Genomic DNA, 27,470 nt, shown 5'->3' on the forward strand with positions numbered 1-27,470 from the left:
AATCAGAGAGTGGTTTAGACTTCCAAATTTATTCCCACTTCCTTGACCAATAAACTTGACCAAGAATTTACCTTGTGACACTTTTTGTCACCAAATGATCATTTGGAACTGCAAAATGATCATTTTGATCTGACTTTGTAAATATAAACTCAGCTCATTAAATGACAGACAAACCCAAGGAATTTAGTGGAAAATGCTCCTTATTTGGGAAAGTTGCCAAAGTAATCTTGATTATTTTCTGGAGCTGTGAAAACTTTCTGTGTTTATCCCTGAACATCCTTAATTCAGCCTCCTTAGCCTGAACCTAAGGATATTTCCATGCAGGATTCATCTGAGACTGACAGGTTTCCTGTATGTGTCTCTGTTTTGGCACAGCTGTTTCCTTTCATTTCCTGGAACTATGCTGGGCATCACTGCTGCAAGGGGCAGATGCAGCTTCTCCTCACTGGAACATTCAATCTCAAATGCCAGAGTGAGAGGGAGGGAGGCAAAACCCCAAGTTCACGTGCAACAGAAAGCAGAAGAACCAAAGGCGTGGTTGGATTGTTCTCTTGAGAAAATGGTCTAAAATCTCTGTCTCAAAGCCTGTGTTTCTAAGCCAAAGGTTCTGCAGGAAGCAGGGGATTACAGCAGGTTGAGGTGAGGCAGAGGTGGGGTGACTCATGAAGGACACAGCTCCTGCTGGGGATGCTGCTCATCCACCTGGGAAGTGGCTGCAAGTGCACAGGGTCCATAAATACCTTTGTTATTCCTGTGCTGCCTCAGGGACTGCTGAGCCAGATTCTTCAAAACAGAGGTCCCATGGAGAGTCATGGACAGCTGACAAGGGTGAAGGGTTTCCTTCAAATGTTGCTGATGCACAATCTACAAAGCCCCATCAGCCTGGCTTCCTGCACTGCTAAGCCATCATCCCCCCCTGGTTCCCATCAGAGGTGCACAGGGGCTGCCCAGGAAAACTGGAATGCAGGAAGTGAAACAAGGACAGGAGCTGTCCCAAGCTGTCCCAAGCCCGTTGGTGCTGACTGCTGAACAAAATGGAGCACAGATGAGGAACAGAGAGGCTGATCTGACAGGAAGGGTTGGAGTGCAGACACAGACAGGGCAATGGCTCAGGAGGGAGCTGCTGTCTGTTCAGGGGGTGACAAAGGGCTCCTTTAGTGAGCACACAGCTCCTGTGCTACTGCAGTGGAGCCTGTGCACGGGATCCCCCCAGTGAAGCTCTGTGTAGTCCAGCTGGAAAAGAGCCCAGACGTGAGAGTTTTTCATGAAGAGTTTTGCTGCTGACCAAACCAGGTTTGATGCAAAAGTCTCTTTTGGAAAACTGTAACCTTTTCCTCTACTGCTGTTGCATTATTTTTGAAGTATGATGCAACCCTCATACACAAAATAAAGCCTAGCTTATAAGCAATTTTGTTCATATGTACAAACCCCAGTAAAAAAAGTTGAACACAATATATACACTGGGAAATATAATCCTGGAATAGGTGTCAATAACATGATTGTTCTGCAAAATAATCCTGCCCACGTTGCCCTTCAGAGATCTCTTCCTCTTCAGGCGAGGTGTGTCAGCATTGGAGATGTTGGTTTGACTTGCCCTGGTCTCACTGTCCTCACAGGGCTCTGGGAAGGGGCTCAGGTCCATGTCCTCATCTGCGTCGTGGTAGCAGCCGTCGAAAGCCATCGCTTGCACGGCGTCCATGCTGTACATCCCTGAGGCCTGGAAACAAGGGAGAGTTACTAGCAGGAGCCATGGAGGCAAAGCAGAAATGAATAAACCAGAAGATAAAGAAAGCTTTCCCCTCAGTGCTGAGCATGTGGAGAACAGGGCTGTCCCACAGTATGGCTCTCTGTGGGGCCTGCCCTCCCGAGCGGGACGTGAGCAAGGATTCATCAAATGTCATAAACCACTCTTGTCTGTCTGATCATTGCCAGCTGCTGGCTGCCAATTTGTGCCTCAGCTCCTGAAATAGAGCAACCTAACTCTCTCCTGTAGGTCTTGTGGGAAATTACTTCAAACATTGCTGGGAGTCGGTTTTTGATGGGATTATCCAATCATGTGAGCAACATATGCATTCTTTCTGTGCTCCTTCCCTCATGATATTCCAGCAAATGAGTTTACAGAGGGGATATTGTTCAAGCAAAGGTTTTATAAGTGAGAGCTTCACAGAAAGCAGATGTTTAACTTGTGGCTATTTCTGCTTCAGGTACACTTTTCTAAAATTACCTTGTCATTCATCTGGTCTTGGGACAAAAAAAAAAAAAAAACAAACCAGGAAACAGGGAGGAATATCATACGAGGGCATGCTGAGGTCTATTTCAGAGACAGGAGAAATACCTTGATTGATAGGTATTTGAAAATAGAAGGAAAGATATATTCCTCTGAGGGGGAAAAAAGGGGCAAAAAATATCCCTGACCTCTGCCACAAGGGAAAGGAGAGAAAGCACAGACCTTTCGGGATCTCAGAAGGAGGACACTGTGTCTCCCTTCACCAAGTGAAAAAAAAGTGAGATGGAGAGTGGAGACAGATTGTTACTGTTCTGTTATCACAGGGGTGTATTATGATTACTCTGTGGCTTGCATGATGCTTTCAGAAGGCAACAAAACACAGAGGGTTGTACCTTGCCCCTTTTTTTGAGTTGCTTTCTCTCTTCAATGGTGGTGAGATAGTTCACTGCTGCGTACTCGATGACTGACAGGAAGACAAAAAGGAAGCTGATCCATAAATACACATCCACAGCCTTTATGTAAGACACTTGAGGCATTGAGGCACTTACTCCTGTCATGATGGTGGACATTGTCAGCACTGTAGTTATACCTGCCAGAGAGAAGAGAGAGGTTAGCACAGTTCTGGCACAGGTTCTGTTTAGCCCATCCCCACTGCAGAGCTCTGTGAGGGAGCGTGACTGACACCCCCTTTACCTCCCTCACACAGGCTCTGGCAAGTGGGGTGAGCCATGAAGGACCCATCACACACAATGCTGAGAGCACTGAACCATCTCTGCTCACAGTGCTCACTGGGCAGCACAAGGAGCAGGTTTCTGTGGCAGCTCTGGGCACTGCCACACACAGGGGAAAGCTGTGGCCTTTCTTCACTGCCCAGAGCCAGGGCTGCCGCTGCCTATTTTCTTGTCCAGGAAAATCACTAAAGAATCATTTCTCCTCCCAAGCCTTTCTCAGATTGTACTTCTTGAGAACAAATATAACTCCACAGCTCTCTAAAAGCAATCTAGCATAAAAATGCTACAGCCACTGAAACTAAGAAAAAATTATTTGCCTCAGTGTGACCAAAATTTGACCCTCATCTTTTCCATCTCTGCTCTTACATCAGCTATTCACCTCATTTTGGTTTGCTCCAGCTCACGGAAAAAAAAAAAAAAAAACGAAAAAACAACACTCAACTCAGGCTCTGCTTTTAAAGAAATCAGTGTAACTCTGTCAGACAGCATTGTTAGCTGAGTCTCTGCAGCCCTTCTCCAGTTCTACCCCAGTTCAAGTCCACTGGAACATACAAGAACTCTCCCCCTACCTCTCTGCAGCTTTTTTAGTTTGAAGGATGGAGGGATGGAGCTTGAAATACACCATATAAGAGGAAATCAATTTATTTACTGTACATATACTCTAGGCCAAGGAGCTAGGCTTATTAAACTTTGTTGTTAAGGTTTCCTATAAATTATGTATGATTATGCTAATGAAATGTGCTTTATTCATGGAACTCCTGATGCATAACCTTCTGCAGAAATCCATACATAAAAAACATAATCAGAAAAACCATCTTGACAACATTAAAAACTGCCTACTGAGAATTAAAAGGTTATTTGTAAAGATGAAGTTAAATTTCTTCTAAATAAAAGAAATTCATAGATGCATGAATAAAAGTAGGTAGGAGGTACCATAATTTGTTTACAGATTAACAAAGAGATTTGTATCTCATGTATTAATAGCTTTAGACTCTGCTAATAGAAAGGAATCTGAGTGGCTACAGTCCTATTTTTTCTAGATTTATATAGTTACAGAGAAAAATGAGGGCTTTTTCTCTTGCCTAAGAAATATGGCAACACACAGTTGGCTTCTGGGACCAGCATAGTGAGAAGAAAGAACAGGAACTTCTTTATTTTAACCTGGCAGTTGCAGGACTCAGGTGCATTATGGTGGCATTAGATATCTTAACAAATTTCCATCAGATCTTCAGAGATCCTAATTTTTGAAAAAATCTACTCACTCCAGGGCCATCAGTACTATATTCCCAACAAAGACAGCCTTGAAGTGGCATCCAATGATACACCAGTGAGAAAAAAATAAGTTTCTATAAAAAACCCTAATAGGTCCTCTTCTCCTGAGCTGAGGAGTTCAGAACTTACTTTTTGGCTTCCACAAAAATTGTGTGTCTTGCACAGCTAAGTCACCAAAGCAAACATTCCTAAGGTGCCCCACAATGAAAGGCTTTGCCACACAGGCAGCTGTTTCCAAGTTGGTAGGAAGATAGTGAATGTTTCTTGAGAAAAAGAAGAGCTGCAGAGCTTTTCCACAGACTGGGCTACACCTAATGATCCATGGATTTGGGGAGGGATCTGACTGCCTGTTCCTACCTGTTACTTTGCTGGGAAGAGGGAAGGAAAACCCAGGTTTTGCAACTAAGTAAAATTCTATCAGGAAATCTGCAGAATCATCCCTTTTTGCTTTTGTGTGAGCTGTTTCCAAAAATAGCAAAGCCAGTCTGAGCAAACATCCCCTTCCCAAATGCAGAGACTGACTACAGGTAATGACAACAGAGGTAATAACACTGTTGTTCAGGCAGTTATCTGATATTTTTGCTCACATCCTGTGTAAATAAGGTAACTCCAAACCCTCCCCTCTCGATTCTATACCTCCCAAAGAATATACAGCAAAGATTTACCTAGTGACACCCTGGCAGGAACAGCTCTTCTGTCAATCCAAAAGGAAACCCAAGACAGCATCACCATCAGCATGGCTGGGAAATAGGATTGTAGCACAAAAAAGAAAATGTGTCTGCGGAGTGCAAAGTTGATAAACAGTCTGTTGTACCAACCTGTTGGGGAAAAAAAGGAGAGGAACAGGTTGGGGAGAAGAGAAGAGAGCTGTGTTATTTGTGAGCTCTGTTTGTGGCCCCTCCTTCTGGCAGGAGCAGTAAATGCCTCAGAAACCTTGCCAGCACCTTAGTTATACACAGTGCTTTACAAACTGTCCATCCTCCCTCAGTTATGGGAGCATGTCTAAAACACTCTGTTATAACTGAGGCTGGGAAATTGAAAAAAATCAAATAGACTTGAAATGAAACTGCCAGGAGAATACAGACAGGATACAATTGTGCAGAGATGCCAACACCCTGCCTTCCCTGAACTACCTGACAAGAAGCAGCCCTTCCTTCCTGGTTTTTTTTGGGTGTTTTTGGTGGAAGCTGCCTGCCGGCCCAGCACTCACTTGAGAGGACAGGGTGCCATCTAGTGAATTTAGGGAGTGCTCTGCCTGAGCAGCACTGCATTCCTGCTGCACCTCCTGCCACGGCAGGGAAACCAGGTTTCAGGGAGGGAAAAAGGCAGAAGTGGGTGCCTGCACAGCATCTGCCTGTCCAGGACTGACAGAGCCATCTGAGAGCCTGTGCTGGAGCACTCCTGCCATCACAAAGAGTGACTCTGTAGAGAAGAACATATCAAAATGAACCTCAAATAATATTAAATGTTCTATTGTGTTTTCAGTTTTGTGGAGAAGGCTTTTTGCTTAAAAGATTATTGTCTCTAAAATGGATTTAAATTGTTGCTCCTCTGGAGGCCTGGGAACTCCAAAAGCCTAAACACCACAGCTGCTGTTCACTGAGATTCACAGGACAGGAGATGCAGAACCTGAAATGCAGAAAGCTGCTGTGTGGGAATGATGACTCTCATTAGAGTGCTGCTGTTTGTTCTCCACTATCATTTACTTGGACGGTAAATTTGCTTCCAACAAGAAACAGAAAAACAAGACAAAGTGGAACCTCCTGAACAAAACAAAACCTCAAAGCCAAGTGTAAGTCTAAATTCTGATTACCAGATATGCTACAAGTATTATCCCAGTGGTCCCTGGGACTTAAAATAATCTCTGCTTTCACCTTTACGCTGCTGAATAAGCTCACCAACAGAATCTCTGCATGTTAAGTGTAAAGTTACACTCTGCAAAGTCCAAGATGCTGTGAGGTGCTGCAAAGCCCTGGGTGCAGGGCCCTTGTGAGGGTGCCCTGCTGGGCTCAAGGCTCTCTTTGCTTGCCTTGAGTGGTTTTTGATGAGAATAGCAAGGCAGAAAGAAGCCAGCTGAGGTCCTGGGACCCAGTGTGGTGGAAAATATTCCAGTCTCCTTCTGGCAACAAGGACAAATTGGATGCAGCTCTCAGCAAGGCAGAGTTATCATAGCAGGGTATCCACATGACAGGGGCCCTTGAAAGATGGAGCTCTGTTCTTGGCTCACACAGGAGCAGGAGATAAGAGTGAAGAACCTTATCAAGCTGTGAATTCCTCACTGCTGAGGCTGCATCATAATTTAAACTGGGATTTCTGCATTCAGTAGTAGCCACCACAATTTTGGATGGCCCTCTTTTGAAAACAAAAAGAAAATAACCTGTAAATAAAATACACTAAATAAATATATCTGCTTTCTTTAAAGGCTTTTTTCCAAAGACTTGTGCACTTCATTGCATTAAATGGAGCAATTTCTCTTTTATTCATCTGTTTTGATATAAAGGGCATTAACCAAACTGAAATTAATTGACTCAGACTGCAAAGTACAATAGCAAGAGTGCTGTTTTCTTTGGTTAAATATCTATGGTTAGACTACTTACATAGAGAAGTGTTTCAAAATTTATAATTTAATGTAAAACACAAGGAAAACAAATGCTCACCCTGCATGAAATCAAACCATGAACCCCTAAAGCTTTGTGCAGTTTGCCAGAAAGTATATAGCAAGATCTACAGGGAGAAATAAAAACCTGTCTGGAGCAGATCAACCTGAATTTAAAGTATGTTGCACTGACACAAAGTATTTTTTTCCCCTGCAACTTTATGTATAAACAAGGAAAATTAAGCAAATCATGAATTAGACCTGAACAGGTAATAATCTCATATGAAAATCCTCAAGTTAGCAGACTTTTAGTGATGTTACACAGCTCCAAAAGTGAGGATATTTTAGCCAGTAAAACAAACTGGAATTCCTCTTGTTTGCTGTCTAGTATCTGACCCTTTAGGATTTCCATTCTCAAGCTTTTCTGTATAGCCAGGACATAAAGATTCCTGTAAATTCAATATTCCAGTGGCTTTCAGAGAGGCACCATGATTTTGCAAGAGCTCAGAACAGCACATTTTTGGTGGTTGTGCTTTTTTTTCCAGGCTCTTAATGCCAGATATGAAGTTACAAGTATTATTATGGCCTTTTTTCCCTAAAATAAAGTTTTATATTGATAATGCACAGAGAACCAAGGTCCCAGACTGACAAGACCTCGTTTGAACTGATCTCTCAGCAGGCACTGTCATTTACTAGCAAAGAATTTGAATGTGAAGGACATTCTGCATGAATTTATCCTGTGCTGCTCTCTCCTGAGGAGAGGGGCTTACTGTACCAGTACTGCTGTAAAAAGCAAGTCCACTGGAAGCACTGAATTCCTCAATGAAGAACTGGGAGAGGGAGATGTGCTCATCTGTGCTCAGGGACTTGTTGCCATGTTTCCAGTACAACATCAGATCATCCTCATTGTATGCATCTGTGAGAGAGCAGAAAGTGAGGTTATAAAGTTCCTGAAGTTAACCACTTCCTCTTCCCTTTCTTAGGGACAGGAGGCCACTCAAGCAATCTGGGAAAACCCCAAAGAGACATTTTTCACACCAATTTGTCAGTTGGCATGGAAAAAGAGCATGTTCCATCTTGTTCCAAGTGCAGCCCTGTGCCCTGCCAGCAGCTTCCAGCTGAGGCAGGGGTGAAAAAGCAGATGTTTCACACTAACACAAGCACCCATCTTCATTTTTCCAACAAGTCAAAAACTGACATTTTATTTTACTTTTAATCTGTACATCTTTTTTTGTCAGAGAAAAAACCCTCCTGTTTTTTGAGAGATTTTTAGATTTAGGCCTTGGAATATGTACCAGTGGGAATGAAGCAGGGTGCATCATTGTTTTTCCACCTTCCCAAAGCTCACTGAAAGATCCTAAATTGCTTACAGTTCAATATGTACATGCTGAAGGGTTCAGGTGATGCCTCAAAGCAAGTGAAAGAGGTATAATGCACAAGAGGGAGTGCTGGTAAGAATGCACATGTGAAGAACAATTAGGAATTAAACTTACAGCTTTCCAGTTCCAAAGAACAGTTCTGTGTGTCCAGAGGAAACCTGCTGAAATCCATGAAGCACATAGCAGAAACTGTTATTCTGCAGAAAAGAAGAGAAAAACAGAAATAAAATTAATAATTTCACACTTAGCTGTGCACACACCTTAGTACCAATCTGCTGTTTAGGATCCTATTGATTGAGGTTTTCTGACATTTTAGATGCCTCTAAAATAGCTTCAAGATGGTGAAATAAAGTTAAATCAGTGAGAGATCCTATTTTTTTAAAAAAGCCCCATAAATAGTCTTTATTATTAAATACATTACCTTTGATTTTTAAACCCTATATTTGGCCTGATTCTTCATTAGCCTTTCACACATTTTGGTTTGAAGGTTTACAATTACAAAGATTAACAAAGGGAGTTCACATTTCTTCACTTGATTTCTCATAGACTGAAGTAGATAATATTACAGATTAGAGCAAATATTATTCCAAGGGATGTTTTCCTAGCTAGAATGATTATAATATTTAATTGTAAAAAGAGATTAGCTGCAATCTCTGGAAGCTTACTCTCCTCTTAAATGGAATGCTTTGTATTGTAAAAAGCTTAAGGAAATCTAGGCAAAGCCTATTTCACATTCCACCTGCTTTTCCACAAATGTTTAGAGGACAAATACCCCTTTGTATTTAATAAAGAACAAACAAAACAAAATTGAACCTGCTAGGGGCAGCAAATTAAATATGGTAAATATTGCCACATTTCCCTTTCCTGTCACAGCTTGCATGTCATTTGATGGTTAAGTTCAATTTTTCAGTTTTGCACAAATGGAATCCCACATGGATTTCAGTGAGGGTTATACAAGTGCCCTTTGAAAACCTGGGCTCAGTAACCACACTGTAGCTGAAGTTTTACAAATCTAAGACTTTACTGGCTTGAAATCAGATTCTAAGAGTGAAGACATGCATAGGACTTCTAACTATGGATGTTGTTTCCATCCTTCAGCTATTGGCTAAAGCACATGGGAACAAGAGGAAAAGAAAGTCTGTTTTAGCAACAGATTTGGATTTTGGGTTCACTTTGCTTCAATGAAACCCTGGATGCCAGGCACTGAAGAAAAACTGAAATATGCAGATTTATTGCATGTAAGTATTTGGAATTTAATTTACTTACTACATGTAAAACTAGCAATAAAAAAGGGTATTTTAAAGCACATCTAAGGAACAATTCCTCCTTCTCACTTGGAGAATCACTGATGCAAGCCTTAGTGGAGGGGTATAGTTCCTCTGATCCCTCCTTCTCAAGAATTATGGAAATTAATACAGCAATAAAAAGCACACTTCACCTCATCATTCCTTACTTGAACATACACTACTTAAAAATAGTGTACAGCTGTTGTTGTGAGGATTTCTGCATGTCCTCATGACAGAGGAGATAAATTCATCAATTGCTGCAACAATAATTACACAGCCACAACCTCAAATGCTTCCATAAATCTTCAAACTGTCCAGATTGGATGAACTATCACTTCTGTGCTCAGAGCTAATTAGTACCAAACTGAATTTCTGCAATGCACAGGCCTCAGATCCCTTACCCTTGGGGGAAAATTGCTCCATTGAAACTATTTCTGCCACATCATCCAAATCTCCTTCATAAAGCAAAGCAGTAACACACACAGGGAAGGGAGACACATTAATGACCTTGCTGTTCCAGTTCTGGAATTGCTGTTTCACTTTCCAGTTCCTTTTAGTCCCACAACACTGGTGGTATCAGCACCAAAAATCTGTGCCTGTTTAGAGCCCTGGTTTGTATCACTGGCATGTTAACTGGGTGAAAATAGCTGAGACAGTTTCAAAAGACTCAGGAAAAAGAATAAAACAAACAAAACTACCAAAATTCTGGTTATTTGTTAATAATTATGGGGTTTACTGTACTCAGTAGCAATACTGCTAGAGCCACTGCTAAGGAACTAACACCTGATGGGAAACAATACCTGAATGATAGAAAAAATATGTTTTCAATCCTCAATTAATTTTCCCACTGGCATACCAGTTTCTCATGATGTGCTACTAGGGGATTAATGCCAGAATCTTACCTGCAAGCATTTCCAGTCATTTTAATTACATGACAACTGCAGCCATGGATGTTCTCAGGGAAGGGTATTTCCTCACCTCAGGCTGAAGAGCACATTGCCATCAGGGTACACTCGGAGCATGATGTTTTCCACAGTTGTATCATGGATGAAAGATCTTTTGGAGTGCACAAAAAACACATCAGGCACCCAGATCTTCTTTATCAGTCGTCCATCAAAAGTCATGCTTTTGTTTTTGTTGCTACGGAATGAGAGCCTCTCATCCTTCCAGTAGTGTCTGAGATACAAAGTCATGGTGAAGTCCTTTGTTTCATTAAAAATAAAAGCAGACAATACTTGGTTTAGTCATGTGCAATAGAAAACACACAAATTACATATGCAAAGGATCAATTTCTTCTTTGCACATTATCTGAAAGATCCTTAATAAGAAGAACCAAGCATCACTCAATGAGTTTGAATTTGAATATTGATGAGATTTTGTCTCGTCCCTGGTGTCTGAGGCTAAGACTTCATTTATCCTTAGATAAAACTTCTACATATTTCAGTGGTCTTCTGGATTGTGCAGTGATAAAGAAGCTTTAAAACCAGACAAGGGTAAATGGAAAAAATGCTTCCTCTGGAAATCTTCACAACCTTCTCCAAGAATAGACTGTGGTTCCCTTAAGGTTCTTTTACAAAGGCATTAACTGGAGTTCTTCATGAGCACTAGGTCAATTTTTAAAATCCACAAGTCTGTTCATTTTGTACAAATATTGTACAGGGGCTAAATTAATACATTTATTAATCAAATGCATCATTAAGAAACAATTCAATGAATATCATAAGAGTAAGGAGTTAGATTTTACAATAATTAAAATAACTACACTATTCTTTTAATATAAAACATTATTACAAATATTTTATGATCCTATTTAGAGAAACATTATGACTGCAAATCTGTCATGTGGAAAGAGATGGAGAGGATGCTGCAAAGCCAGTGTGAGCTTCTGCACAGCCTGACTGCTCTGTGTTCACCTATATAAATTTTGTCTTATTAGGCAGACACCATTTATCTCTGTAGAACATTTGCTTCTGGTAAGAATACTGTGAAGAGAGTTTGATCTTCCCCTGTAATATGATTTTGTGATTTGAGTAGGTTTGTAAAGGAGTGCAGGAGCTCATACTGACAATATTAGTGACAATTTGGGCTGAAGAATGGACAGCCTGCATTCCAGTACCACAGGCCCTAAGTGCAGTGTCTCCTCCCCAGGACCATTTCTGGAACTGATGTTCCTCTTTCCATTTGTTATGATCACAGCTCCACCCAAGCCACAATTATGGAACACTCGGATTTGCATAGGCAAAAGAAGCAAAGAACATGAAGCCTCATCATGCAATGGAGCATTCAAACCAGAGCACTGCTGTTCCTCTGGCCCAGGGAGAAATTCAACACTTACTAATGTAAATGCATGCTTCAAGGCAAGGATGTGCTTTCTTTACCTACATTATTCTGTACCATCCATCTGGATGTTTCTGAACCCCTTGTATTTTTACTGAAACCCTTTATTCCAGTCCTGCTCACCATGTCCACTTCAGAAATGCTGTCAATGCTCTCCACCTGCACATCAATGCCCACAGGTATTGGTGACCCTGCATGGGAACAGAAAGAGGCATGAGGAGCAAAAATCCATATTTTTAAAGGGGAGACAGCAACACCAGCAGGATACAGAGAATACTCTATCCCAGAATTTACTGCAGGCTCTCCACCTTAAAAAAACAATGAGAAAAGGCAACAAAGTAAAACAGTTGTGAAAATAAGCACAAGATGTTCAGTGCTCTTTTTGCAGTTGGTTTTGGCACAGCAGTTTGGCCAGCAGTGGAAGTGTCCTTGTGATGCCACAGCAAATTAATGAACCCCTCAGAGTGCAATTCAGAACCACCATGGGAAAAAGCTGAGTAAATACATGGAATACATCAAAGATTGCAAAGCTTTCTCACCACTTCCAATGCTCATTCACAAAAAACATACTTATTCTGACTCTTATTATCTTTAGTTACTGAGCTGTTCAAGGTTTGGTATAGCTGGTCATGAAAAAGCACTGCTTGCTCACCACCTCTCAAGGGAAAAGCTGTACACATGTTCTGTCACTGTGTTGTGTATTTACTGAGTGCATTTTTAGGATGAAGTTACTCCAAACCAATTAAAAATTACAGCCATATTTGAAATGATTTCCACTCTTTTCAGTGTGAAGTATCAAGAATGAAGGATGTAGTTCCTCGTGGGCTGTGTCATTCCACTAATTGATTAATTAATTCCACAGGGGAGGAAGAGAGGAGCATGTATATATGCATATCACACCACCACCCCAAGAAGATTCTGCTTTTAGCATGAAAATTAGTAGTAATTATTGTACACAGGATTCCAATCACTTATCTCAAAAATAGCCAGCTAAAATATTTTTAAGTACACATCTCAAATAACCAGTTAAAAGCATGAATACAGTGAAGTCTGAACAGCAACAGCTTTTCTAACTTATCTTTTTCTTGTCTTTTCCTTTTAGCCCTGTCAATCCAAAATAGTCCAGGAACATCACTGTGGTGATAACCAGCCACAATACTGTGCCCCTTTTTGGAATTATCCTTAAAATAGCAGCCTTCGAGGATTACACAGCTGCCTCCCGTTCTTACCAGTAAAGATCTTGAACTATTTTAGAGGTATTTTTAAATCTGGCTCTGTAATCTCTTGATTTTACTTGTCTTTTTTTAATGGGGAGTCTGTCCCTGCACAGAACAGATGAAGATGCACTGTGCATGGGAAATAAAGTGAGATGTTCTCAGAGTTAGCAGGGCACACCAGAAAATATTTAGGCACTTACAAGAGCTGGGCTCCTTGGCTCAGAAATCGTGTCCCTCTCTGAGAGGAATGCCTACCTCAGCCTCTTGGCCAAAGCCCAAAGATTCAGGACTCTAGAGAGCAAAGTTTGTTAATAAAACACCAAGCAGCACTTTGGAAAAATGCTGCTGCTTCTGGAGAATAGAGACAGGAAAAGACAGCTGTTCCAGAGGCTGATGCACAAAAGTATCAATGAATATATTCAGCCAGACTCCTTCATACAAAACAACAGAAATTTTTCAACTTCTCCTAAACTAGTTTTGCCCACTTCTTGCTTTGTCTTGATCACGACACCAACATAGTTTATTTACACGAAATACCAGCTTGTAGCAAACACTGGTACAAAAGTGCCTGGTTGTAATCTGAGTCATCTTTTCTGTATTCCACTGAAATCTTGTCAATTAAAAACAGGTTCAGCCAAAGTAGAAGTCATTGTGGAATTTATACCTGATGTGAGCATCGTTCACAAAAGGCATTCACACATCATTTAAATGCAAACAACAATTTATACTGAATTATGTGGGTGGAACAGGAGGGGAGGGGGAACAGCTCTCAATGTCAAGAAAGGTTTTACCAGTTCCTGAGGCAAGGACAAATCTAAAGCAAATAAAGTGAAATGTCTCCCATCAGCATTCTTCAGGCAAACAAGGAGCTCAGCACAAATCACATCCCAGAATCACACATCTGACTTTCTAAGCCTGTGTTGTGTAGTGAGGAAAAGGCTTTCCTTAGTGACTGCTGCTCCAAGTGTGATGACAGCAGTTCTAGTATTTTTTGTCATTTCAAAAATCACAGACAATTTCTTACCCAAACAAATTTTATTCCAGTGTGAGCAAAATTTCCATCAACAATTCAGCTCCTCTGGGCAGACACAAAGGATCTGATCACAGAACTAGAAATCAGGGCAGCTTATGGTTATGTTGGCTGCATGCACACAAACCAAAGTGCCCCTTATCCATAAATACACACAGAGACACCTGATTCTTTGAAAGGACAGCCTGTACTGCACTGGGAACTACTATAAAAATATGCTGGTGGTGACAATGAATAGCATAAAAGAAATCAAAACCTATGGCCAGGAGAAATACAGTGAACAATTCCAAAGTGAACTGAATAAAAAGGGAACTGTTACAATTAAATTCATTCCTGATTAGGTAGAAATGCAAGAAGTGTGAAACAGACTCCTTGAGAAGAGATTCCTCTTCTCTGTCTGAAGAAAGACAACAACCTTACTCATGATGCTTAGTGAGAAAACACTGTCCAGTCAAGCATTCAGCACAGAGAATTATTAAAGCACATCCCCTACCCCATTACTAACAGATCAGAGCAGCTGCAAATATTTCCTTCCCATTCTGACTCTACTTTGGCAACAAATGTAAGTAGATAATAAAGACAGTAAAGACTGCACAGATATGATCACTGTGCTGTTCAATTTTCTCATCTGGAGCACTTCTATATCATTGTCACTAACACACCCAACAAGATACCTATGGCCTCAGTCTGGTCTAATCATGGTTTTTGGGAACATTTCTCTGTGTGATTAAAAATCACCTCCACTAGAAACAGGAGGGACAATTAGCTATTGGGAACAGGCTGCTAGGAACTGTAATTTCTTCATGCCTTGGATTTGTTTTGTCACAAGAGGCTGTTTTTATAAAAAAAACAAAACATAATTACAGTAAGAATTGAAAAGGTTCCTAAACCAGCCAAAATAGGAAAGCAATTTTTCCTACCTCTGTGTCTGCACCAAGCTTTCTCCCTGCTAGATTGAGAATTTCAATCTCTGGCTGACCATCAGACAACAGCATCAAATTCCCTTTAAAAAAAAGCAACCAGAGCAAAGCTGTGGTTTTTATTTCCCAGTTTGACAAAACTGGGGATGGCAGAGAGGATTTTGTTATTAAATTGAGCAGCTTCAGTTGCTTCTGGAGGGTCACTACAAATCATTATTTTAGAGGGATTAGTGATTTTCACAATGGTGGCTCCACAGATTTTCAGGATAATTACTCCTCAACAGAAAAAAAAAAGCATCGTTTTCAGACAGGTTTGACTTTATGCAAGCCATTTCCAGTCTTTTATTTTAAAGGTTTAAGCATAGCAAAAGAATTCCTTGATGAGCATGGAATTTTATTAATAGACAGTACATCAGGCAAATTCTGTAATACCCTTTGTAGAAGGGATATTATGTAAAAAGGATATCTATCCTTTTAGCATCTTTAGGATCAATTTCTACAGTAATAATGACTGGTTCAGTGAATGCAATAATATTTTTATAATAATTAGACCTTTGGGCACACAACAGATTGCACCTGAAGATCTATGGGATGAATGTTGAATTTAGAAACAACTGCACCCAGCTGGCTTTGTACATGTTACAAAAATCTACCAGCAAGAGATAGAGACTAAGGCAGAATTAAGACCTGTAGGTGGACTTTGTTCTAAAACAGAGGAAGAAAACTGGATAGAAATGTAAACAAGCTCAAGGGAGTTGAAGCTTTGTGGATTTTTAAATTTTCTTCTGGCAATGACAGGAACAGGAGAATTACTGGCAACAGTATTTTCTTCTTGTTACTACTGTGTTTCTTTCTTATTTAAGTAAGAAACAAAGGTGGTCTGGTATGAGCAGTAACCAGCCCTTGGAGTGGAAGATTTAGCAATGTGAAAGAAAAAAATCCAGAGGAAGACTATTAGAGGTCTTGCAAATAATCAATATATTCCCCCTCCTCTCCTGTCCTGGATCCCCAGCTATTCCTTCCAGTAAGAGGTGACAAAAATTCTATTTTCACCCATGTGAGTCTTCACCACAGGGAGAAGACATTTCTCATCTTTCAGGGAGAGCTGTGGTGCAAAACAGGAAAGAACTTGGGGGCAAAGAGCTGTTAGAATTGCAGCACTTTTTGAAGATCCATTGGGCCATATTTTCTTTCCTTCCCTCCCCCCTTTTACCTTCATATATAATATATTATTATATATTATATAACATATATTATGTATATTCATGTATTATACATATATTTTGAAGAGGGAGGAAGCATAAAGGGGGAGGTGATATAATGGGATTTCTGATCCTCTGAAAATTCAGAATGAAGATTATGTTTAATTGCAGATTGAGATGCAAATTTTCAGGAAAGACCTCTTGACCAGCTAAATGCTTGTGAATTATTTTCATAATTTCTAATACTTACTTATGTTATTATCTTCTATATTGGTTGAAAAAGAAGAGATCATCAATTTTAAAACTTTAACTAACACACTTGTAATGTAGGAAACTACAGGTCCTTAAGACACAAGGTAGAAGAAAAAACAATATATATATATATAAAAAACAGTACAAAGACATTTATGCACATATGCATGTATTACTTCCACCAGTACTTTGAAATAAGATAGTTCAGAAAATAAAAATATATAGATAAATAGATGCATAATAAGGAAAAAAAGTAGATTTAAAGCATTTCTATGGATTTGCTCTCAGACCTCTCTCAACGTGGAGTTTTGGCTGCTATGGCAGTTTGCATTGTGGCCCTCAGATCTGAGCTGTTACAAGTCAGGATATGCTGAGAAGTCTCACTCATTGTCTGTGCTCACCCTTTCTTGCTGAGTTTAAAACTTGGGGATGGGCATTCCAAGAAGTGCTGGCAGCATAATTTCATTTCTGACTTTTTCTCCACTCCCAGTTTAAGCTGCCTTCTCACTTGCAAACCAAACAGGACCATGACATTACACAGAAGGCAAGAATCAAACAACAACCCAACAAAAAATTTAGGAAAGAAAAAAACACCACCAGCTTCCATCAACAAGAGCCTGGCTTAGAGAGTAAATACAATGCAACAATGCCAAGTTTAGATTTTTAAAGTTTGGGTGCACTGAATTGTTGGTTTGCTTCACTTATCCTCACTGTACCATGAACTGCAAAGTAACATTTTTAAAGAGTAGGATCAGCTTGCCAGTAGTTGCTGAGTTTGCTTCATTTTAATGCTCTGTGTTTCTCTGGCTTTGATCTGTAATCTGCTAATAAACAGACAATGTCAGGACTAAATTAAAAAATTTACAGTCAGAGTGTCAAATTCTGATTGTGCAGCTGCAGTGGCACTGCAAGCAACAGAAGAATGCCAAAATACACTCATATAAATGGCAGCAGAGTTGTGTTCATTTGGTCAAAAAATTGATCTCTCACCTCCACAATTATTTCCAGTAACACTGCTGCCAGTAGCATCAGTGCCCAACAGTTCTACATTTACTTCCCCCACGTTTTTCTATGTGCACGTTTGCTCAGTTTACAAATCAAACTCAGCATGTGCTCCCTCTGTTTTTGTTTTGTACAACTTAACTGTAGGTACTACAAATTCTGGGTCCTGTGGTCTGCTCATTTACATGGCATGTGTTGTGCTAAGTGAAATCAAGCAAGGCAGGTTTAGATTTAAGAGTTCCCTGAACTGAGGAATCTGCAGCAGCATGAATTTTCTTGCTGCCTTTTCTCCTCAGCTGGTGCAGAGGGTGATTGACCTTCTCAGGCAAAGGGGCACAGTGGAGCCAGATTAACAAAATCTGTCATTCCAACTCCCTGACAAACCCAGCAAATCACAATGGGGTCTAGGAGAGGGGGAAGAGGTCCCTCTTCTAAAGGTAAAGAATAAATACTTTTTTTAATAAAAAATTTAAAGAATAAATACTTGTTTTTCATCCAGCTTTCCTGATCTGTTTTTTTTTTGTTGTTGCAAACTGATACACAGTGCTGAGCTGAATAAATCATGTGATGTGACACATGACAGATACAAGCCCCTCATGAGTCACAGTACAGAGCTGCTTCATTAAATCTGATGAAAACAAACCCAGGATTTCACCTGTGGTAACTGCACAAAGCCACAGTGCTGTGAGTCTCAGAGCAGTTCAGGGTTATGTTGTAACTGCTGTGGCAATGACTGCAGCAATGATATCTCTAATTTCTCCCTCTCCTCTGGGTAAGATTGCTCCTGCTGCACACTTAATCATCACTGTTCTTCAGAGAAACCCACACCCCATGTCTGCTGTCATAAAATAATCCCAAGGATGTTATTCAGATTCATGTTTCTGTAGAGAAATCTGTCCACTGAGGAGGTCACAATGGTGTGTTAAATCTCTGCTACTGCCTTATGAATGCCAAACCACTCCTTACTCCTGCAACACCACTGGAATCAATGGTAAAACAGGAACTCTGGGGTATAAATTTGGGATTGACACTCATTTCACTGGGACTTTTTTCACTCTGTGCTGTAAAAATGCCAGTGGATCTGTTCTAGTCTAAGAGTTACACATTCCACATCTTAAGAGAGTTCTGAAAATTTGGAAATGTGTGAAGAAAAAGGTGCTTCCCATGTCAGTGTGGCATGTGGGTGACAGAGGAGAAGCAGAGCTGAGGCACTGTCCTCCTAAAAGCTATTTCTGAAAGCCAGGAGTAGAGCTGAAATCACAGCCAGGGCAATGTGATGAGTGAGAGGCCTGTGCAGTGAAGTCAGTGGAAAAACTACAGCTGGCTTCAAGAGGAACTGAATGGGCTCTGTGAAGAGGCATCTACAAAAAAAGGACAAGGAGAAAAAGCCTGGGTGTGAAAAATCCTCACTGCCCCTGGAAAATTACAACTGCCAGGTCACAGGGTATGCTCTCAAAGCTGCTTTTATGTACATCATCAATACTGGTTTCTGCCACGATTCAGTGATAAAGGACATCCCAAACCTCTGTCTGCTTACATGAAAATGCTACATTCTTTCTGAGGTGGCACTCTCAGAAATTTAAATTCCTTGCGAGGTAACAAGAAGATGTCCAGATTAACAGATATTAGACAAGACAGGTATTAGGCAAGAGGAAATCTGAATTTCTGTTGCCAAGAAACAGACTGTATCTCAAGTATTATTCAAAACCAGGCAAGGTTTTTGCTGTCTGACAAGACATCATTTCTATGGTAACAAGAAACCTTTTCCCATTCTCCCAGTGCATCCCAAGATGTTTTCCTTACCCATTCTCCCTCCTGGCACAATCAGCAGCCCCAGATCCCAGCAGCTGGTGTCAACAAGAGCAGCTCCCCAGACCTCAGCTGGCCTCCCAAATCTGTGCTTGTCTACACAACTGATTATTGGTCCTCAGATATTTCCTTTTGGCCTCATAATCCAGAGCAGTCCAGTCTAATTTTCATGAATCATGACAAGGGAAGTGGTGACGCAAAGGCTCAGACAAAGCTTATTAGTGGGGCAGCTTTCTCATTTTCCCTCCCATGAAGGAGAGTCAAAACTGAATCCAAGCTGTGAACATCCCATTGAATACTCCCTTGATCCAGATGCAATTCAGTTAAATGAACAAATAATCTTCATAGTGCCCAACAAGACAGAAACAATATCATAGTAACCTGCAGGCCTGTGGGTAGTTGTTGTTGTTCTTAATTTTGCACACAGCAAACAGATTTAGGAACTGATGGATCATTTCAATCTCTCAAAACAAATCTGATGACTAAGTAATTTGCTAATTGCTACTAGACTGCGCCATTTACAGGGATACCTTAATCACTGTTCTCAAAGAACCTTATTCTAATACTATTTCTTACTTAGTTCTGTAAAGCAGACATTTTGAGCAGTTCCTCCTATTGATACACTAAACACAGAGAAGCCCCTTGTCTTTGACTATTTCTGTATTTCTTTATTTCCTGAAGTACAACAACTGAGCTGTGCTGCCATTAAGTCTGCCATTCCATTTGAAATGACAAAGGTGAAGTAAACTCCCAGAGAGAGAGGATAAACTCTTACCCAGCCCAGGCATGTGCTGCTTACCTCCAAATCCAGGTCTCAGAGCAAAGTCATGGTCCTCTATGTGAAGGAGCTGCTCAGTTTTGAGTGGTCGGACCTTCGTGCTGTCAAGTTTCCTCATTTTAATTTCTCGTTTGCTATGTTCAAAGAAAAATAAAAACAAAGTGAGAAACTTAATTTATTTCTGCTGCCCTGACATTTACAGTGCCAGTCAAATGAAATAGGGACCTGGGAATATTGGGCAGCTGAATCTGGAATGTTAAGGGTAAGAACTGTGCTAATAAAGCTGGAGAAAGATATATTGGGAAGGGTTGGGAAATGAGGTAGGAGGGTGCCCAGGTCCATGAAGAACACCAATTGTTTATAAGAAGTCACAGGAAGAACTACTAGATCCTCTGCTGTTCTCCTCAGAGATTGCAGCTACCATTATACAAGAGAATAGAGCTGTTTAAAGTTATTATTCACATAAACACTTGCAAATCATACTTGGAACTAACACCACATATCCATGATTTAACCACTTCATACATTATCCATATTACAGAGACAATAATTCCTTTTTTTATAAATGTGGCTTTTATCCTAGGAGCTCAAATGAGTCAATAATTTTTTTAGAAGGACTGAGAAAGGGTGATCCTGGATCTAGGGACTTGCAGGGGGACTGGCTTTAAGTGGAAAGAGAGTAGGTTTAGATGGGATATCAGGAAGAAATTCTTTCCTGTGAGGGTGGTGAGGCACAGGTTGCCCAGAGAAGCTGAGGATGCCCATCCCTGTAAGTGTTCAAGGCCAGGTTGGATGGGTTTGGAGAAACCTGGTCTAGTGGAAGGTGTCCCTGCCCATGGCAGGGGGGTTGGAATGAGATGATCTCATGATTTTATATTCTACTGTACACATCAGGAACACCTTTCTCACAGAAGTGTTCTCATGGGAATGTAGTGCTTTGGCAGGTTTTGAGATTCCTTTCACTCAGGCTATTTTAGAATAGGTCAGATATTTATTTGCAGGAATGACTTGAATACAGCTGCTTTGCCACAGGCAAGGGACTCTCCCTAGACACAATTTCTTTCATGGCTTCTGTGATTCTCTGGGACTTTGCTGCAAGCAACTGTAATTATTACTTCTGACTGAAGGATAGAAATGTGTTCTGAGGATTGGCCTTGTAGTCAAACACTGCTTAAGGCAAAGTATGGAACACCTTAGGATAAGGTGTGTGCCTCTATTTACTTATTTTTGTCCTCCCTCTCACTTTTTTCTTGATAAAGAAGCCCAAGAAATTACTTCTACATTACAGGAATGACGAGGTGGCTGCTGGGCTACTCAGAATTGCTGGGCTTGAACAAATTCATTTACCTCAGTATTCTTCAATGTCTCTGGCAGTGCTGTCTGAATCAAATTACCAGGGCCACCAGAAGGTCCATGAGGCATTTCAAATACAGACTTTGGTTTCTGGAGTATGAAAATCATGTGGATGGTGAAATGCAAGCCCATGCTTCAGAGAATTAAAATCACCACAGATCAAGCCTGCAGCAGGGTACAATGGGCAGCAGAACTGAACAGCTGCAATGTTCTACATGAGGAAATTCTGCTGCCTGGGATCCAGGAGAGGAGAAAATGATGAATTATGTTCAGAATGCCATGGCACATCTAATACAGTTGGGAAGCATGAGGTCATTTGTCATCTGATGTGCCAAGGAAAATGCCTGTTTGATGCTCCAAGGATTTCACTGGAAGAAGCAGGCTGGAACTGATTCATCTATTACAACTCCTCACTGGAAGCAAGTCTGTGACTGAGGAAGACTTTCCCTGGACAAGAGAGGCAAAACATAAGCTACCAGGGCAGGAATTTCCTATTTAATAAGCCACTGGGAAGAGATCTTCTGGGATTTTAAACTACAAAGCTATTTGGAAGGAACATGGCCTGCTAACTGCTCAAGGTAATGAGCTTAAGCATGCTGGACAGATTCTTACACTCCTGCAAAGTATTTGGAAGCCTATGGAAGTAGTTATCATGCATTGCAGAGGTTATCAAAAAGGGAAAACAGCCCCCAAGCTGGGAAATCACTTTGCTGATAAAGCAGCAAGAGGGGTTGCAAAAAGGCCATTCTTGCAGTGGTAGCACAGAAAGAAACAGATTTGTCGGAGTTTACCCCAAAATATGATCAGAGAGATCACAAATTAATTAAGTTTCTTGAGGCTGAGATCAAAGAAAGTGGGTGGGCTGTTACCCAGCAGGACAGGTTGTAGTTCCACCCCTGCTCCTTCGAGAAACAGCCCAGCAGGAGCATGAGAGTACCCACTGGGGAGCAGAAAATCCTTTAGAACATCTGGAGAAAGTAATAATAGGGAGAAGAATGATTGGTATTGTACAATCTATACCAAGCAAGTGTGAAACCTGTTGTAAAAATAACCCTGACACAAGCAAAGTTGTGCTAGGGGTAACCAAGACAGGAGCTCTCCCAGGAAATGACTGGCAAATAAATTTTGCTGAGATGCCCCACAAGGAGGGATGGAAATCTACACTGGGACTGCTGAATCCCTTCAGTGGATGGCCTGAAGCTCACCCCAGTCACCAACACAGCAAGGGAAGTAGTGAAAGCTTTGATCAATCCTGTAATTCCAAAGTTTGGGGTTCCTCTGGAAATGTCACCAGATAAAAGACCACATTTTGTTGTGACAGTAGGTAGCAGGATTCTGGGACTTGTGGTAACCACATATTCTCTGAACAGAGAGAAACATTCTCCCAGGATTTTCCAGGGAAGCTGTGAGAAGCTGTGGGAAACTTAGAGAGAAGGGTTCAAACAATTAATATCTCTCTTTCTGTAACTGATGTTTATAGATATGGTTCTCCAGAATGTGCCATTCATAGTTCACCAACTCTGTGAGAGAAGATTCCTAAAGGCCAGTCAGGTCTTAAGTCCACCATTGTTTCTATAAGAACTGTAGATTTCTAATAATAAGATGTCTTTTCATGCCTTGTGAATCAATCCCTTCCATGGACAGCCTGTCCCAGAACTTGACAGCCCTTTTGAGGAAGAAATTTTTGTGAAACCATTAGCAGAGAGATGCACCTAAGGACAGGAAATCTCTCTTTACCTAGCTGCAGTAGTAGCAACAAAGATAACCCTTGCATTGGTGTAGATCTGGGCAATGATAAAAAGTTCTTGGTCTCAGTGAGGCACATGCTCAAGAAACTACTGTTTCCACTCATAGCTGTGCCTCCCACAGCTGTATTTCAGACAGGGCTTATATTATGCAAATTAAATGGCAATCTATAATTGCATTCCAAAAGAGGTCATAAAAAAGCACTTGAACTGTTTCAGATCACATAGGGAATTCACTCTTGCTGGTACTTCTATATTAAATAATTGGGAGCAGTAACTTTTTGGCTGAATACTATTGCATGGACCTTGGCATTTGCCAGAGATCTCAAAGAGCAGTTAGTCCCTGCCTACAAAACCAAAGCAGCTAATTCAGAATTAATTAACAATGGACAAAGATGTGTCAGGCTTTTAAGGACAAATTTAGCTGCTCCTACCTAGCCTTGAAAACCATTAGCAAATGAAAGGCTAAAGGTCTGCTCAAGGGCACTAAGATCATGTTTGGTTAAAGCATTTAATCACTTAATGTCATCAGTGTAGCTCCACAAAGCAATGGCATGAGTGGTTCGTGTCCCATCTGATTGTCTTTAACTTACCAGGCTATCAAAATTTTATGCTGCTTCAAGGAGAAATAGGACAAGTTCATGGAAAAGAAATCCACTGAAGATCACTAAATCTAAAGAAATTACACCCAACACAGGATGTACCGGAGGAAATTTGGTGGCTTGGTACAGCTGTGAATATTAGGGAGAAAAATCTTATTTACCCAAGGTTGTGCTTGCAAGCCCTTGTTATAAACTCAGTACAGTACAGGGATCTCTGGAAAGATCCTGCTTGGCTGTTCTGTTTCAGAGTTCTGCTAATGACATGGTAAAAGTTCTTGTAGGAAACTAGAGAAAGGGTTTTTTCCCCTACCATCCCTTCATATTCGGAATTAAACTAAGTAAGTTCATGAGAAGAATACTATTCAAGGTGCCTTTTGTGAAAAGAATACATTGGATGTCATGGCCATAAGTTTCTTTCCATTGTTGTGTCCCCAGGATATTCTGGCTACTCCTAAATCAAAGGTATCCAAAAGTAGAAGTCACAGAAATCCTATTCCAAGGGGAGTCCATGGAGTAATCCAGTGTGACCTCTTAAATGTTTAAATACATCAAGCCTTGAAGCCCAGATAAATTAAATAATCAAAACTGCACCATTCTCTCATACACATGAAAATGCATTTCTAATTGTTCAGTAACATCAGCAATATATACTAAGGAAAACCCCAATATTTTGACAATCAAATGTTTTGTTCTTTGCTGTAGGAAATGGACTGTGGGAATAATCGCTTTCTCATGTACTTTTGGTTAATGCTTCAAAATCTTCTTTACAGGAGAATGCAGACAAACAGCTTTGGAGGGAGAATTGGGTTACTCTATTAAAACAGTGGAACTTGTAGGTTAAGTAACATTTTCACATGGGATTCTTTTTAAAAGGCCACCCATTTAACCAAGGCCATCTGTCAGCTGTGTCCCTAATAACTCTAGCACTGGCTGAAAGATTGTTCCCAGAAAGAAAACGATGCTGCTGGAAAGTCAGACCCTGATGCAATGTACTGGAGGATAATGCAGCCTTTAGAACAAAAGCAGAAAATGAAACAAAGAGAAATTAAACACGTTTGGATCCTTTGCAGAGAAAAGCTGATTTGCTGCTGTTAAGCTTTGGGATCCTCTGTGGATCAGATTTTCCAGTCTTCTCCCCAGCTCAGAATCACTAGGACCTTGGAAAGGAGGATGTGGGATGCCAAAGCTTGCCTGGGACACAGAAAACTGCCCCACCAGGCAGCAGCAGATGGATTCCTCCTTGTTCCTCTTCTCCTTTTCTGATAACACACTCATGCCTGTCTCCCAGGACTGTCACTGGATTCATGTGCATGTGCCAGTACAGACCTGTGACCAGGCAGAGCACACTGTGCTAACTCTGGTGTTGCAAGAGGATTGGCATCAGGATGCCACAAAATTTCCTGTCACCTACCCCCAGGTCCCCTCCTGCTTTGTGATTTCTTATGCCAACATGGAGCAACTGCTGCCAGCTAAGGCAGAATAGGATAAATGCAAACAACAGCAGCACATGCTCCCCTCTTACCAGAGACAAAAGTGTAGCAGCTGAGCTTCAAACAGACCTCCCTTGCCACTGCCACTACCAAGGTATTTTATTCTGTTTCCATTTGATTCTTAACTGCTTCCTGAGACTGGCAAAGCACCAGATGAAATCTTATGTTGATACTGGGGCTAGTTCTGCTTATTTTCCTTTGTTATTAAAAATAATTGTGCACCAGCACTCAGAATGTTATAAACAGACTGCTGAACAGCGACTCTTTTCATGAAGAAAATAATTGCCTTGCACCAAACTTGGACCCATGACTTTGAACAGAAACCCAGAAGTCCTGAGTGACACAGCACCTCTGGGCACCTCTGTTGTGTCATCTCTTACCTTGCATTGCTAAACAGGATTTTATCAAGAATTGGAGGGTTCCAAGTGGATGATTGCATAAGAAATGATACAGGATGTTAACAGCTCTACACCTGCTGCAAGGCATGAAACTTGAGGGGGAAAAAACAGCTTAAACATATCAGAGGAGTGCAATTATGTTACTTTTCTTCAAAATGTGATATTGGACAAATAAACTATGAGCTCCCAAGAAAGAGGAATTTTTCTTGGATTATCACTGGCAGCCACTGGTCTGTTCACACAGTATTAGATTAATCTAGAAACAGGTTGAGAGATTTCACATGGCAGATGTGAGCTGCCTTCCTGGGGAAAAGCACTGACACTTTGCCCAGAAATATACAGGTAAAAACCTCTCAATCATTATTCATTTTCAACCAGCTACTCGATTGAATGGCCAAGAACAAAGTCAATTTTCAGTGTCTAAAAGCACTAAATATATTCCAGAAAGGGAACACACTCCATCATCACTACAAATAAAGTGCAATTCACCTCATTTAGTGCCATAAAAAAGTCTTCTATAGCTTTATAGTGTAGCTACTCTGCTGTTTAGGTAATGGAAGGCACTTTGTAACACTGGCACAGGACTTTGGAAGGCATTTCTGCTTCTTGTGATGGGAGTTAGAGGGCAAGAATACTTGGAACATCACAGCAAGAATCTGGTAGCCTTGTATCACACCCAGTAAAAGAGCTGGGTGTGGGTGGGTACATAACTGCATATTTTTGAGACATTCATAAAATCACAATGTGAAAGGTCTGGTTATGAAAAATTAATTAATACTTCACCTTTTCTGCTTTGGGAACATCCTATCAATACCGTGCATACTATAAACCCAGAAACTGGAAAAACAGGACAGTGAACCAAAGGGGTGTGCTGAAAGGTGGCTGACAGCATGAAGTTTACCAGCTGAACAGAGACAGATCAAGTTTATTTCTTACCTGTTATGTTTCCTTGAGAATGACATTTGTTGCCGGCGATGAAGACGGTGATGCTGACTGTGAGAGCTGTGTAGCACTGCTGTTGGCCACAGGCAGGTGAGGAACAGAAGTTTCATGACCAGGACCATCTCTTCCAAAAGAGAAATGCCTGATCACCCAATCCACCTTGCTGACTTCTTATTTGTGAGTGTTTTTACCCTTTAGAATCAGCATAGCAGACAAAAGCTGCACCTGAAGCAAGGCATCCCTGAAGAGAGAAGACCGGGGCATCCCAGTTCTGATGTCCTCGCCGAGTTCCCCTCGTATTTTGGCAAATCAAACATTCCCTCAGCTCTACATCCCTGCAGCATCTGCTGTCCAGCCAGGAGCACCTTGTTTTCAGCACTGTGGAAGGCAGGGCAGTTTGCCTGGCCAGGCTGCCTTGCTCTGATCCATTGCTGCCTCTCTTTCAGCAAAGGCGCGGGTTTAAATTCTCCATCACCCGCTCAGTAACCTCCTGGACATAGCCTGTGCAGCAAAGTGATGTCAAACATTTAATCCCCCTTAAATCCCACACAAAACCATACAAAAATCTGCTTTAATGACAAAGGTCTCTAAATTAATCTTGCTTTCTATAGATGGGTGTATCTGCTCAAAATCATCTTCTGCACAGATCAAGCCCTTTTGTTAACTGGCTACATTGCACTCTCTTCCCAGCCATTAGCATCAATTCTGGCTCTGGCAGCTGCCAGCACTTTGTCAGTACACACACACACCTCCTTCTGAACAGAACAATATCACAGAACAAGCCCAAACTAAAAATGAACTCCTGTTTTGATACTCCCCAATGCCAGAAAACACAACTTCCCCCCCTCTCTCTTTTCTTCTTCTTTTACTAAGCTCTGCAGCTATTTAATTCACCCTACATT

The 27,470-nt window shown here is 41.0% G+C and overlaps 1 protein-coding gene across 1 annotated transcript; it reads right to left on the minus strand.

Annotated features, from left to right (window-relative positions):
* Nucleotides 1-107: 107 nt before the first annotated feature.
* GABRR3 (gamma-aminobutyric acid type A receptor subunit rho3) lies at nt 108-26,713 on the minus strand. Its single transcript, XM_058045833.1, has 9 exons — nt 26,563-26,713; nt 20,060-20,172; nt 11,952-12,019; nt 10,470-10,693; nt 8,320-8,402; nt 7,602-7,742; nt 4,896-5,048; nt 2,620-2,816; nt 108-1,717 (listed from the first exon to the last, which is right to left on the minus strand). Exons 1-9 carry the CDS (start codon nt 26,688-26,690, stop codon nt 1,415-1,417), a joined length of 1,410 nt encoding a protein of 469 aa, XP_057901816.1. The 5' UTR covers nt 26,691-26,713; the 3' UTR covers nt 108-1,414.
* Nucleotides 26,714-27,470: the final 757 nt, after the last annotated feature.

Source organism: Melospiza georgiana, chromosome 2 (assembly GCF_028018845.1).
Source record: "Melospiza georgiana isolate bMelGeo1 chromosome 2, bMelGeo1.pri, whole genome shotgun sequence".
Classification (NCBI taxonomy): Eukaryota; Metazoa; Chordata; class Aves; order Passeriformes; family Passerellidae; genus Melospiza; species Melospiza georgiana.

What these genes read in the sequence shown, in the direction of transcription:
- GABRR3 (XM_058045833.1), bottom strand. Translation starts at nt 26,690, where the DNA reads ATGGTCCTGGTCATGAAACTTCTGTTCCTCACCTGCCTGTGGCCAACA. An exon ending in TCTGAGACCTGGATTTGGAG is followed by an intron (nt 12,020 to 20,059) that starts GTAAGCAGCACA and finishes GTTCCCATGCAG; the next exon opens with GGTCACCAATACCTGTGGGC. An exon ending in AACTCAAAAAAAGGGGCAAG is followed by an intron (nt 1,718 to 2,619) that starts GTACAACCCTCT and finishes CCTTGTTTCCAG; the next exon opens with GCCTCAGGGATGTACAGCAT.